Source organism: Anticarsia gemmatalis, chromosome 3, assembly GCF_050436995.1.
Source record: "Anticarsia gemmatalis isolate Benzon Research Colony breed Stoneville strain chromosome 3, ilAntGemm2 primary, whole genome shotgun sequence".
NCBI classification, from domain to species: Eukaryota; Metazoa; Arthropoda; class Insecta; order Lepidoptera; family Erebidae; genus Anticarsia; species Anticarsia gemmatalis.
Window position 1 is genome coordinate 8,551,943 of NC_134747.1, and position 15,631 is coordinate 8,567,573.

Genomic DNA, 15,631 nt, shown 5'->3' on the forward strand with positions numbered 1-15,631 from the left:
CTTTGTGTCCCGCTTTCCATTTCCTTTATAAAGCTTTTTCCATGTTTGTGATTGATCTGATTACTAACCATCTCATCGCACTGCTCTAGATAATTATGGCTGAATGTGATTTTGGGTAGAAATATTAGAATCAATTCATCCAGGATTTGTTTTCTGGAAAATCCCTCAAAAATTCTTGATATGAGTTGAGTGCGCGTGAGTAATTTCGGCTCGCGCCCTGTCGCGATGGCGCGCCGCAGCGAAGCTCCGTGCGGCAGTCAGCTGCGCGCGCCCGCCACGCTCGCACGCCGCACGCCGCGCCGCAACATGCGCTGCGCCCCTCCGCCGCGAGTGCACTCCACGCTTTACTTGCACATTGTGAAGTGATACTGTACACTAAGGATTGCCCGCCCGCCTGCCCCCGGGATACCTTCTCTCATCGGTGAGTCCCGAACCTTCCGCTACTCCTGCCGCCTGACCTTTCGCGGCTCCCGAGGCCGTCGCCGCTGTCCGTGATCAGCTGCGAAAGTATGCGAGGGTGACTGCGTGTACTTAGTCGATGATCCCCTAATAATTTATTAATCGATTGAGAAAATCCGTAGAGTTCTGCGAAATTGGTCAAGAATTGCATCGTCTCGAACGCGAACGTGTGACTCTACGTTGGTTTCTCTTTCGAAAGTTTCGTAACCGCATTTATGTAAAGCGTATTCCACCTGTTTGGAGAATAAGTCTAAAATCTTATGAATCATAATGTGATATTTATTCAAATATTTGGACGTATGGACCTCGCAGATTCTGTACGGCGTCGTAAACAAAAGTGAATGTAGGCGGAGCGTGCCGTATGGGATAGAGAATGGGAAACAGATACAACGTCACTTCCTTCACTAGCCGCGTTAAACGACCTCTAAATGCCGACTGTAATCAAATTCGACGCATTTTAATGTATAATAATTATATAATTACGAATATTTATAGTATTAAGTAACCCTTACATAAGGTTCAGTTACAGCGTCCATAACTCATTCACGTAACAATGGAGTATCGAACTGACATGAAATTGACCAACATTTACTGACTTATAAGAATCTTGTTGGACAACTATCTAATAGTTTTGTCAATTAGTGCACTTGTAAATGTGTCTTATTAGAGTTTGAACTCTTTCTAAAACATGAACCAGGCTATCGTGACATGGTGTATGAATCATTGGCTGATATAAAGCAGCTAAACATTTTACATGAAAAGAGTAGCACTGACAACTCCGATGTCGTAAATAATCGCAAAGAAAGCGCGCGAAGAATTTATTTATTTTTTATTTATTTATAACAAGGTACAGTTACAGAATACAGACTAGGTAGAATAATCTTCCAAGATTATGATAATTATGATAATATGTGAATATCAAAGTAGTGAACAAAGCCACGAGCGGCTGCTACCTCAATGAAAAATCTTATGATAAGCAGTAGGTATATTTGAGCGCGGCTCGCACTTGGCTCACATCCGGCGACGGAGGGTCGTTCTCACTGGAACAAGAACAATTTGATGGTTTCCGCAATACTGGCGTTAGCTAAGTGCAATTAACTAATTAATAATAATCTTTGCGTTGCGCAGTCGGGCCGCGTGCAACAAAGCGCAATTAAGGTACATTCAAGGAATTTTCGTTTTTGCATGCTTGTAAATGTTCACAGTCATTTACATACGATTGAACTAGCGAGAAATTGGTCGGTGATGAAATTTTAATCGATTGAAAATAGTTTATTGCGGGTGGGAAAGTTTAGCATAGATAGACTGAATATTTTATTAATTAGTTATTCCAGGTTTTTACTAATGTTATTGTTCAATTTGATGCTTTTATCGATTTCGTTTCATGTCTCGACAGTAATGGTTTTAAAGGCACAAATTCCTTTCTATAACGAATTGATACAAATACGCACTCGTTATTAAGATCTAGCCAGCTTACCTTGGATTGAATACAGGCATTACATTATAAACGAAGCATTTCTCTTCTCAAGTCAACATTGAAAGTTAAATAACAAGATAAATGACGTCGTCAAAGCTTAACAGATCGTGATACAAAAAGCGTGAGTGACGCAAACGTTCACGTTTCACCATACATTGCCGTGTTTGTATGACACATGTTGCTGTACTTGCATTGTAACGAGCCAATGGAATATAAAATGTAATAACGTAGCTACTTTCGTGCACGATCCTTGAGCCGACTTCCGTGATGTAATTTCGTATTATATTTTACATCCGACGTATTTCCTGATTTCTAATGCCATATTTGATTTGTAACGTTCTATTTATTGTTTGTTCCAAAGTTTGAATTAGGTATGTACTGGGAACAGGGTGTTGTAAAAACAAAAGTACTAAACGGACGCATCCTGTGAATAATTAATGTAATATAGAAATAATTACTAATTCATTTTTATAATCCTTATGTTGGTCATGTTATTAAGGCTCAGTTTCTGACGTTTTGTTTTCAGAACAATTTATATTTTTACAGTTTACTGCATAACCAAGTGCACTCCATGGTTTAACTCCACCTCCAAAGAACTGTTCTCGGAAAATTGACTCACGAAATAAAACTGAGTTTTATATACATATTTCTACAGATATACAATAGTAGGTTATTCGTGTAATCTCATGTGACTAATATATGTGGTTCACGAAACGCAAAAAATTGCACGCTTAATTCTCTTCGAGGTTATACAGCGTGTTCTACTTTGTATCATTATAGTGTATGAAACTTGAAGGTCACTCGTACTTTCATTATCAGTTAGATATAATTGTCAAACGCAAGTGTGGACTGGACCTTGACTGACGCCGGAAGAAAGTGGGGTGCGATTAGCATGTCGCTTACGTTCCCGAACGGTTTATTTATACCTATGTATGTACGCATGTAACGGTAGATGACTACGTGAAAAGACTACGTTTGAGTATACCTACTGTTTTAGTACGGAATGTTTGAGTATGGGTATTTTTTGTAGCATTTATTAAGGTGTAGAGTCAATGCATGTTAAGGATGAAAGGTATAACAATTTTTTAAGATAGTAATTTTCATTTCAGTTACTTTTCTTTTTGAATTTAACTTTTTTATTTCACGACAGACAGAGCCGCGGGAAATTAATATAGTACTAATAATGACGTCATACAGTATCTATTTACCTTTAACATTATTATTAAGATCATAGCAATGTACCTGATATATGAGTATTAATGTAAGTATGCGGAGATTGTAAGGTGCCCTGCATGCTCTACAAAAGACATCAACGCGCACGCCCTCCGCGCTCCAATGACTGTGCTACATAAAATCGATGAATTATACGTTTTGTATTTGTCATTATATTTTATTTTTGTATATTTTTTTGTATGTATTTCATTCTAAAGACATTGTTTGTGTAGTGTAGTGTTATTTGACTGTTATAATAGTTTATACATCAAAATATTGATAAGACAGTAATATATAATTAACCAACATTTTCATAGGGATCAAGATTAAGGTAAATATTTGAGATTCAAAAATACATTAAACAAAACTATTGTTAGAATGATTACACTAAATAATATTTCTGCAAACTGAATTAGTAAATTCGGCAGTAGGAACTAAAAAACAACATCCAAATTTTCTTTATTTATGTAGGTTACGAGGAACCGTCTATATCCTAGGCTTTGTATACCTACAACAAACTGGGCACTTTAACCTTTAGCTGACTGCTTCACCGGACTGTCCTTATTAATTATGCGTTGACATTTAACACAATGACTGTATGTTTTATTTCTCGCAATAAATACCTGATTTCATATGTGCAGGGCCCTCCTATCTCCTCCTCCTATCCTCCTATCTTTCCATGAAGTGCATTTACTGTCTATGTATAACAGGGGTTCCCAACCTTTTTTTAGCCCGCTTACTTTTATATTATTTTTGTCAACAGGGACCACCATGTAAGTATATTAAAAATGAAAATTTTGAAAATTTTAAATTTTTACATCATTCATGGACCACTTTTAGACTTCCACGGACCACCAGTGTTCCGCGGACCACTGGTTGGGAACCACTGATGTATAAGAAGCATTTGTACCAGAAGTAATCAGAACTAAGATTCACTTAGGACTTCGTCTGGATAGAGAGTGTTTTTTTTTTTGGTTTATTATTCATAGACTGTTTATGAAATATTTATACATGTATACCTACAGATTTCTAAAATAAGCAGTGTTATATAAACCTTTAGGATGAACAAAAAATAAGCGTAATTGTTTCAAACATGTTCATTCATGAGCAAATAGAAACTCAATTAACGAAATATTTCTTTTCAATCATTGAATTGCTATTTACGTAATATATTAGAGTATTGAACATTCACGTACGTTGCTGCACGAAGCACCAACGAAAGACATTTTCTAATTCTCTTTCAACGATAAGAACCATGAATTAAGAAAACAAAGAGATCTCACAAATATTTGCATGTGGTTAACCTCCATCGACAGCAGTACAGTCGTGGGTACAGATATGTATAGTACTGATACAGTTTAAAAGAAAATTTCGAAATAAATGTTATTTAAAACTTAATTGTAATTACACAGTAACTTGTGCATTACAAACTTACTTAACTTTATGTCGCTAGTTTAATGTGTTATTCATAAATACTCGTATTATTTGAATTGGGTATTTCACTACCGACAAATCAGCTATTCTTTATGAAATTTTAAAAACACGTGTTAGAATAGAAATACGGTGAAGTGACGTCACAGTTTTGCATTTTCGTTGGTATAAAATGAGTGTCTAATAAAATGTTTCAGTCTGTAATAATTACAATTTCAACATTATTTACGAAAATATTTACATAGCCTGAGCATTTTACATGAACCCTTTACTAGTACAAGTTTAATAATTTTACTGTGACCCAGTCAACTATTTAATTGCGACAAATATTGAAGTGATGTGTTCGTGTCTGTACAACACATGTCGAGTGAAACATTCTCAAAAAGTCATGTTGCGAGTGTAGTGAGTGTACTACTACATAATAACAATTGCGCTAATAAGGTACTTTCTCTTTTTTGTGAACAATTTCTCGCATCTATACGTCTATAGTGTTTATCAATACATAACACTGTGAGGCGATGTGATCCAATCTTATTATACGAGCACATAATACTAGTTGTTGCACGCAGTTTCGTGCGTCGGGAAATAGTTTTTGTACGTCTACCGCTTATTGAAAATTGAATAACTGTCTACAATGTAAAGTGGAATGAACATCTTCGATAATTTATTTAGATAGATAGAGCTTTAAAAGTCGCTTAACAACTTCATTTTTTTTTTTTATTACAAAACAAAATTATTATTATTATGAGTATAATATAATAAATTTAAAACAAAATTGTTATGAATACCTGTTAATAGTTTGAATAAAAAAATTAAATCAACGTCATATATTATTCGATGGATTAATATGCATACTTCAGAATTGAGAGTTTCAGAAGATTACGTATGTATGTTCAGCCACTTTTGGAACTCACTGTACAGAGCAAGTAAACCAGATCACACCAATGCTTATTGTGAAACTTAAACCAAAAATCTTAAATTTCTTAATGGTGGCCATATTTACACATTATATTTCCCATGTACGGACAAATCTCGCGTTATTACATTTATAGACATCGCGTATCCGTCTGGGATTGCAATATGCGACTAACTAGTAACTAGGACAGATAAGTTTGAACACAGTCTATAATGTAACGAGTTAGTCGACTTATTTTTAATTTCGTAACATTGACTTGTGAAATAATGCACACGCATGTCCGTCGGTTGCGCAGATCAAGTGCTTGTTAACCCAAAACTTCGTAAATTTTTGAAAGCGTAGCCTGCTGTAAGTGATTTAGAATATTTTTGTTATGAACATGCGAGTTGAAATCATGTGAGGTTATTTTTTATATTCTTTAAAATTTTTTTGACTCTAATGGGATTTTTGGGAAAAGTTTTAAACCTCTTGATATGCTGTTTAGGCTGTGACTAATATCTAGTTTATATATCTGAGCCGCAGCCAATTAATTCTAGGAATACGTTTCGATACTTTTCGTTGAAATGTGACAAGTCATTGTGTATCTATGTAGTATGTATATTCGATCAGACTGAGGCGAGTCGAGTCAGTCGAGGTCGCCGCCGCCCAGCGCCCCACTCACTCATGTTCTCCGTCCAGGCTCCACGCTCCACCGACTATTCACTTACCTACATTATGTGCCTTACGTGTTCTTGTCTTGTTTATTTACTCAATATGCTATTCGATAAATGCTAATTTGTCTCACCTTAATTATACTCCAAACTAAAATTGTTTTAAACGTAGTTCCTGTTGATTCAAATTTCGATGACCTCATAAAATTGATTCGTTAAAGATTAAAACGCGGCTTTTAGATTTATATCTATTGTGTTTTACCTAGTATTCAATTTTCTGCGGTACCTATGAATATTATAGGCTTGTCAGTTTAATTTACGTATGTAGAATCAATTTTAAGAACTTTAACTCTTTGCTTAAAATCTCTACATTTTGCCAAGCGGTCAATTAATTGAAGAAACATTTAATGAGGTCGTCTAAGATGCATAAGATTACCCACACCTTGCATTGGGCTTGTGAATTAGGCTCGCATTAGGTAAAGCATTCCTGATCGTTAACTCATCATCTTGTGCAAGCCATGTACTCGACAACGACACTATGTAAAGCTACGAATATAAGGCAGTGTTGCGCAGCGCAGCCCGAGGACGGCGGGGAGGTGGGGTGCGCCGCGCGGGGGAGGGGCGGTTGCCAGCTGGCGGCCTCTAGCAGTGAAAGTAAACCTGTGCAGGCCCTCGCCACTATCCGACTATACTCGGTGCTTATAATACGATTTAAATTATGATTTACTATTGCATTACAAGCGGTCTGATGTCATTACAATGTACATTGTATTCTAACAATCATTCCATTGATTGTTTTTTGTGGTGGTCCCTTATGAGGAATAATTATGTTGTTTTTAGGTGCAATATAACGATTAGCTTCATTCAGCTTAAGTAATGAATTTTCGCACGAGTTTAAAAATGAGGAAATTTGTTTATTTGTGGAAACTGTTAATGTAATTACATGAAAATACTTTAAAAGTAAGTTAAGTAAGTAATAAACAGAGAAAATTTCGAAGAGAAACGGATAAATAGTCAATTTAACCTTACATTCAGTTATCTTGTAAATGTGCATGAAATCTGGTTATTAACCTAATTCTAACACAAGTAAATACTCCACGGTCCGTACATAATATTTGATCGTTTCCGGTAATAAAACATTACGTCAGCCGAATAATCGAATATTTAATTAACTAAAGCGTAAAATGGTAAATATTTATTGAATTTGTATTTGTAAATGGCGAGAGTTCTTTGATGTATTCCCGTGTATTAAATAGATCAGGAACACATTGTCTGCACTAAATAATATAAAGAGAAACAATTTTTAAACAGCGTGAACTTTAAATTAGATGCGGTCGCATGGACATTAAGTTACCAGTGGATTTAGAGCATTTAATATTGTTTGGATAATCCAAGTCTCAAAAATATTGCGGTTGTAACTGTTTGACCAATTCAAGGTTACAGAGAACTTTTGTCTCCATTATGAATGACATGAATTATTTAATAATTTGATTTTATGCTTGATTGTCTCTTAGGAAGAGACAATGGATTTTATAATATGAAAACGCGAGGATCTGGAACGTAAATGTGAATAATGTATATGGTAGGCTGCTCTATATTGTACTGGTATCTAGACGATAATAATAGCGAGGGTGAGGCACATAAGCCAGCTGTGGCAGCGGAAGTCGCTGACCTTCAGCGGCGTCGGCGCGGGCGCACTCCTGCCCACTAGCACTGATCTGATACGATGGACATGGCCTGCACAATGCTACAGCCAGACCAACAATGTTTATGGCTTCTTTGTGCATGTACCTTGAAACTGTTACATACGCGAATATGTGCCAGGTTATGTCTATTGTTTTATATTATATAACGTTTCGACGTTACGATTTCATTGCAAATTTTGATATATGGAATTATTATAGCCTACTTGCACAAAGCAAATGTTCTTGAGAAATTTTAGCAAAAACATTAAGTCAGAAACCCGTTACAAGACACAATACCAATTTGATAATAATAATAATGTTTTAGTTACTTGACAAACTCTTGTTATTAAGAATTTCCCCACTAACTTGAGCATATTGATAACAAAGACGTAACGCGATGTCTCTAGAATACTTCTTTATAAAAAACTGTCTTAAAGCTTAGCAGATTGTGCTTGTAAGAATCAGGAAAGGAGACAAATACTTTTACAAGATCCACAACACGAAAGCCTTTATAAACGGAGCCTTAATCGCATCAGATATTACATTCCAATAGCTATCTCCGAGATACAAATGTCTTTCTCGAGATTGTGTATGCAAGTATTATGTATTGTACTTAGGTGCATATCAATGAGCGATAAATCACTCGCAAAGGTCCATAACTCTGCGAGGGATGAATGACCGGCAAGGTCGAGGGCTTTCGCGTGGAATGCGCGACTTTTGTGGTCGGCACTGGACTCACTGTGATTCATGCATACGATACTTACTTGCGAATAGCTGAGCGAGTGTATCAGCCGGATTAACAATTTTAATGTCTACTGATTGGACTCAAGGTCCACCCAACCACATTTAAATTTAATATTGCTATATGCAGCTATTTTGTAAAATGTCTGCGCTTAATCATTAATGTTGTCTAACAGTGTTTATAAAGACAAGTGAAAAGCTACAGCCTCGATCGTTATCAACGCGCTATGTTTATTGTTTTACAAGGATTTCCTACATTTTACTGAATACCTATGGAGTAAATAGAATGGTTAAATGGTTAACCTTTAACTTGAAAGGTCAGACGTGCGCTCACTCGAGAAGCACAATAAATTAGTATCATATTATAGATCGTTTCAAAGGTTACATTTTGCAAAGTCTGACTTTTGTTCCGAGAGGAATTGATGGCTCACGGCAGGTAGCTACGAAATATACCTTTTTTATAGAAATAAATTGAAATTAGTCCGACCTTAAAAGTAAATCATAAATAGATTAAGTTAACATTGGTTAAAACATCGTGAGGAAACCTTGCATGCCTAAAATTTGTTTAATACATTTATTGAGGGCATGCAAAGTCCCCAACCCGCACTTGGCCAGCGTGGTGGACTTAAGGCCTAACCCCTCCCTCATTACGGGAGGAGATCCTTGCCCAGCAGTGGGACAGTAATGGGTTAAATTTATTTATTTATTTAACATTGGTTCGCTTTATAAGCATCTTTTCCGTTAAGTTACTTTCAATAGAGGTCGTGATTATATAAGGGCTTGCAACGATCTTTTGATATTCGTTTTATTCGACCTTTACAGACCTCATAATACAATGTTAAAGAATATGAATTTCCAACTTCTCAAGGCTCCACTAATATTCTTCCGCGACTTCGGCTAACAATCCTTATATTGTTTTTACATTTTTTTCATGTGAATACATAACCCATACTTAGATAATAAAGCTAATATAACTCGGTCTGTCTGTTACCCTGTCACAAATCAATCGACTTAATATATGAAATGGCGACAGACATGCATCTCGGGAAGCATGGACTAGAAACGGATTGGCCGTGCGAGCAAAGCCGCTGCCAAAGGCAAATATTCTGTAATATTTAAAGCTTATTTAGATGAGTACTTAGATTCCGAAATCGAAACTTTCATATACATCATAGATTTTACCGTATTTGGGCATTGTATCGCGTGTCAACATTGCAACACATTCATACGTGCAGTGTTTTCAATTTGATTCTGATTTTATATGTGTCAATCAATATACTGGACAGAAATTAGAGGTTTCTTGAGGTTATACGTTTTTCACACGCATATTAAACCTTGACGTACAAACTCGGCGGGTAATTCACGAGTTGGAGTCCCCACGAGTCGGTAAAAGCGTGACACAGGCCTCAAAAATGGAAAGTCGTGATGTCGACAATTTCTCTACTGTTAACTGTTCTGATAACTACACAGAGATACTACACATTAAACTCACTAATTAGAAAATTTGGGTCAAATTACAAATGCCATTAGTTTGATATTGAGTTTGTAAGTACTTTTTTTTTAAATATTATGATGCAATTACTTTGTAATAGACAACGCTATAACGATAGACTTTTTGGGTATTGTAAAACAAAGAACACTATAAAAACTACCATGAAAGTCAAAGCGTAGTGGCCTTCCTAGATCACTAATTCACCCATTGAGAGAGACAATCCGAATAGAAATCCGATATCAATTGAGGCCACCTTCAGTAACCTAGTTGACTAAGAAAACTCAATTGAAAACTACATACAACTTATTTGAGCTCGTAATAACACTAACTACTCCAGGACATATAGCAACAAGCCGTATGTCATAATGTATTTTTCCGTCCCCAATATTTTGTTTTAAAATAAGCTCTAATATTGTGCTAGACACAAAAAGAAACTCGTATTTCGTGATATGCAGCCATACTAAGTTGGTAATAAACTTCTAAAAACCTGTTTAGTAAATTAAGAAAATACACTTACTATGTCGTTTTAGTACGAATATATTTTGGACCAAGAATTAAATATTGTCTTGGTATTTTACCAATGGTATTAACTCAAGTATTTATTTTGTTAACAGAATTTAAAACATGGCGACTTCAGGAGGGAAACGGCGCGAGGAGGCTAGTGATAACTCCGATGACGAGCTTACACCGCTCGCTAACGACATCTATGGCGGAAGGTAAGCACTAATAAAACCTACATACTTAAGATATTAACAAAGAAATCTACAATACTGATAAGCGAAGTTATCTCCGATTAGTAAATTTAAAAAAAGATCAAAGTCCTAAACTCTGTTGAAGCCAATCAGGCTCTACCTTTACGAAATCATGCGTAGGCGACTAATATGAACATAGGCTTACAACTAATTACTTCCTAACTAACCTTAATGTAAGAATCTTACGTGAAGTCTGGTTTCAAGTTCGATATGTAGATTATCATCAATACTTATTTCAAAACAACGACATTCGTTGCTCTTGTCTAATAATAATATCAAATAGGTGAAATGTTAGTGCACGTGCTGGGTAAATACCAAAGCAATAAGCTAAGCTTTTATAAATATCAAGAGTACATTTTAAATATTCCGACGTAGGTAACTATTTTTATACGATATCAAATGTGATACGTCACCAAGCGTAAATACAGCAAGTGTTAAACATTTAAACACATAAGTGTAGGCGTATCTTATATACTTTCACCTATGTCACTTGTTCTTATAACCAAATGACGTAATACAGGAAATAATAACAGCAGTACAGCTACATGAAACTTCTGTAACAAAAGTTTTTAACCCACATACGGATTCACGCTATAAAAATGTTATTAAAATTATATAATGTGGATATAATTTTCATAAAAGATTGTAAAGTTTGTTATCAAGTTTGAGTGATTCATGACACAGTTTTTTGTGAAGGTTATTAAAAGACTGATGAAGCCGTGAGGTCAGAACTGATCACATAATATATTTTTTTAAATATCTGGCCGTTTGTTATAAGTGACATTTTGAAAACGCGAGGTTTAATCGATTAAAATCATAACGATTGACTACGAATCGATTTTTTTTAATGACCACTAATGGTATTACGAAAATGTAACTGGCCTACAGAATCAATTAAAAAATATCATAGTTAAAGATCATCAGTGGTGACTAGGCGATATAACTATGACAGTTAATAAATAATGTCTTATGTTCACTCTAATGTCATCGTTGTAGTCTCAGGATCATTATTTTCCAGTCACTGTTAAGCAATCTAGACGGCATTATGGTGACTCAGATCAGAACTTTGTATTCGTTATGTAAATATGAACGTTAGAGCTTTAAAACTATGCAGTAAGTATAAAATGGAATGTAGATTACTTGTCGCACTTCTATACTAATATTATAAAGCTGAAGAGTTTGTTTGTTTGAACGCGCTAATCTCAGGAACTACTGGTCCGATTTGAAAAATTCTTTCAGTGTTAGATAGCCCATTTATGAAACGAATCGCTTAATTTTAGCTATCTAAATATCAACTAATTTTCTTTTGCTTTTGTCACAAACAGAATATATTACAGTGCTTGTTTTAAATGACAATGAAAGACAAACTTTAATTGCTAGCACCTAATATGACGACTTAGTCTAGGCCAAGATAGAAGTAATATTCTAAAAGAGCATTGTTTCGCATTTAAGCTTTATTTAGCCAGAGGTCGAGTCACGGCGATCGGTCACCGCGGCCCGGAACCCGCTCAAATGCCAAGGTTGACAACTCTGACGACACAACTTTCGATCAATCGCCGACTGCGCCACATTTTTGCGCCCCACTTCATTCTCTGAGGCCTCAATTGAACAACTAGTACCGACAATAATACTCACTTGCAATAGTACACCTTTACCCCATATATAGAGTAAAAGTAAAGGTGTAAGAATAAAGATTATTTCTACATCCTGAAACACGCTCTCAATGTCATAAGTCTACTTTTTTGTTCACACTTGATACCTGCTCCTAGCTAACAAAAGAATGAGCAGAGTTGCAGTCGGGTCTCTATATTTTTTTTATTCGATTTATTGGCACTAAAGTTGCGATCTAGATGCTTCAGATCTTGAATTCTTTAGTCCTTTGTTCATAAAACATTTAATTAGATTTTGGAAAACGTTATAGTTACGGAATAAAAAGGATATTGTAAGGTTACTGCAAGATTAGGATCTAGATAGAACGGTATCTAGTTGTAAACTTTCATAGGATGTGTGGTAGGTGAGCAGAGACGAGCGGGGTCGGGCGTGATACGAATTTATAACAGCGAACAACACTGCTAGCTGACCGATGTAATACTTACCGGTTGTTTGGTTTGCCGACCCGCGGCCGAATCATACATCACAAGGCTACTGCTTGCCGACGACGACGCTGATTAGAAAACGTGTTGTTTTAATTGTTAATTATATTTAGTTTTGTAGAACATGACTTATTTTCATATACTGTTTATTTACTGATTTAGCGTTCAATATAAGTTTTAATATAGTTACACTTCCAAAAGAATAAAGAATTTCTTAAGATTTATTATAAATTTAAGGTGATGTTTTACTGAATAGAGTCTACGGTTAGTTGTTTTAATAAGCGGAACATATTTATATGAGTAAGATAAAGCCGTTCGAGATGACGTAAGAGTCAAAGCTCAGGCGTTCGTCGGTACTCGTACGAGTATTTATGACAAACATGGAAGTTAGCAGACGTGTAGTGTGCATAACGTCGTGCTCCCGACACCATGGTCGATGACCTCCGACTCGCTGGACATTGGGCCCGGCTCTGGAGGCACCGGCTCGCATATAAAACAAACATTACCTTATGACGGTGACACGTTAAATTGGAAAGTCTGTTGTATTGTTTTATAAAGGATAATAATGTGTCTATTTTATTAATCTTTACATAAACAAAAAAACAAGAATCCTTGAAAATCTTATATTACAGTATCTACCTCTTTTAGAATATTTAAACACTTATCTACTAAAATCATTGTCAATTTATAGCACAATATCAAGCTTATAAATATTCATTACTCATCCACGCGACCAAATGTAAAAGGTAGAGACAAACAAGTTTGGATGTATAAACATCTCTAGTCTAAGGTCTTATAAGACGATTCTTAGCAGATTAAGTATCAACTTTATTTTACTTGAGACACTTGCAGCCATTACCTTCTTTGTGAAATAAGATAATCGCTGGCAAAGAAATAGTTGTTTTATTGTTATGATATTACAAGTTACTGTTATTATGTTACAACATAGTCTAGTGCACGTGCACGCCGCCAGTAACGCGAACGGCGAAGGCTTTCGTAAGTTTTCGTGAGTTCGAGCGACATTGAGCGATCTATTGTTCGGAGACATGGCGCGTAGCTCGGCGCCTACGAAGCTCGACGCGGTGCGCAGGCGCACCGCGTCGAGCTCTCTCAGTACGTATAAATACCTAATCTACCTAGATGCGGTCGGCAATAGTCTGGATCGTGTGTGTAGGAAGGTCACAGCATACGTATACGTAGTTTCGATTTGAATTCCGACCTCGCGTACAAATGTTAGCGACTGTGACTGCCAACTCAGGATGATGAAAAAATATGCAAATGCTTAGAGTAACAATTACTTTACTCTATACAACAGATAGTAACGAATTTAAAACAATATTGTTTATGAGTAAATAAAATACGTCACTGATTATAAAATTGTTGTTTCTGTGTAAAACAGCAAATCATCTACGCCCACGCTTTATAGAAATAATTAATTCGGTAGGAAGATTTAATACATGCAGAGAAGCATTGAATATTGGGAACCTAATATAATGTTATAAAAATAATACAATAAAATTATAATAATCTGTGTCGACTGTTATCGCCATACACAATAGTCTGTTTACGTTGTGAAAAAATTGTCTCATTTAGTCTGTATGTTGAAAATGTCTGCAACATTTAAGACATTACACAGGTTTTTGATGCAATTTTCGCAGCATTGGACCAAATACTTAGTTGCGAGTCAGTCCGATCAATTAAATGTTCCATAAGAAGCTGTTGTTGCGAAGCGTAAAATTTTAAATACGCAGTTTAGGCACAGATATTGAAACTAATCACAAATAAAACCAGTTGCCATATAACACATGAGATATGTTTTTTGACACGTGAGTTCTTACTTCTGGGTTGGAAGAACCATCAAAGATTTATTAACTAGGAACTTAGAATATCTATTATACATGGCCCACAAATCTGAGAAAATAGCTGTTAACAGTACTTAATACTTAAATTAATTGAAATAAATACTTTATAAAATAAAGGCGGAGATAAAACTGACTCAACACACAGGTCACCTTATTTTTCTGATTATATTAGTTACTACTAAAGCTTATAAAGTATTTAACTATTTACTAATCGTTACACACTTAAACAACTTTCATCAACTATTAATAGCATATTAGCATAATAAAATAAATTTAGAGTTTCTTAGTAATTGGAAAGTGTTGTAACAGAAATAGGTGTCATCAGCGTGGTACCGATGCGATCATATCAATTAGTGAGCGGACGATATAATTTCACGTGTGCACTGCTGCTGAACGAAGAACTCTCCGCACATTGCGACAATCGCAACTGCACCTGGACACAAGTATTTATACTAAATTATTATACGTTTATGAAAATAAATAGCTAAATTAGTTTGTAATGATCGTACCGAGTAGCGTTCTCTGGTCTTCAGCTATCTCTAGAGAAAATGGTTATGATATTTATGTTAATATAGAGGTATGTATATAGTATATAATAAGCTAAATATAAGATGGTTAAAAATTTGATACTTATGAAAATAGATTTACTTCGGATATCTAGTAATACTAATTTTCACCTGTTTAATGACAACATTTTAGCAGGTCGTCCACGGTGACTGTATCGGTGACGCGAACGCTAGTATATCAGGCTACTGGTTATTACGTCTCGCATTCGATTACTAAGTCAGCCAAAGTACTATTGGTATTTTCTAATTTATGTTAGATACCTTCCTAAATATAATAATATGATTGAAGGAGAAC

General features: G+C 35.5%; 1 protein-coding gene across 2 annotated transcripts in view; it reads left to right on the forward strand.

The window, feature by feature from the left end:
• The first annotated feature begins 251 nt into the window (after window positions 1-251).
• kkv (hyaluronan synthase-like protein kkv) overlaps window positions 252-15,631 on the forward strand; it is a 29,342-nt gene continuing 13,962 nt past the window's right edge. For both annotated transcript variants that reach the window (XM_076136259.1, XM_076136258.1), the window contains exons 1-2: window positions 252-421; window positions 10,678-10,779. In XM_076136259.1, the coding sequence (XP_075992374.1) occupies window positions 10,688-10,779 (92 nt within the window). In that variant the 5' untranslated portion in view covers window positions 252-421; window positions 10,678-10,687. The remainder of the gene's footprint in view (window positions 422-10,677; window positions 10,780-15,631) is intronic.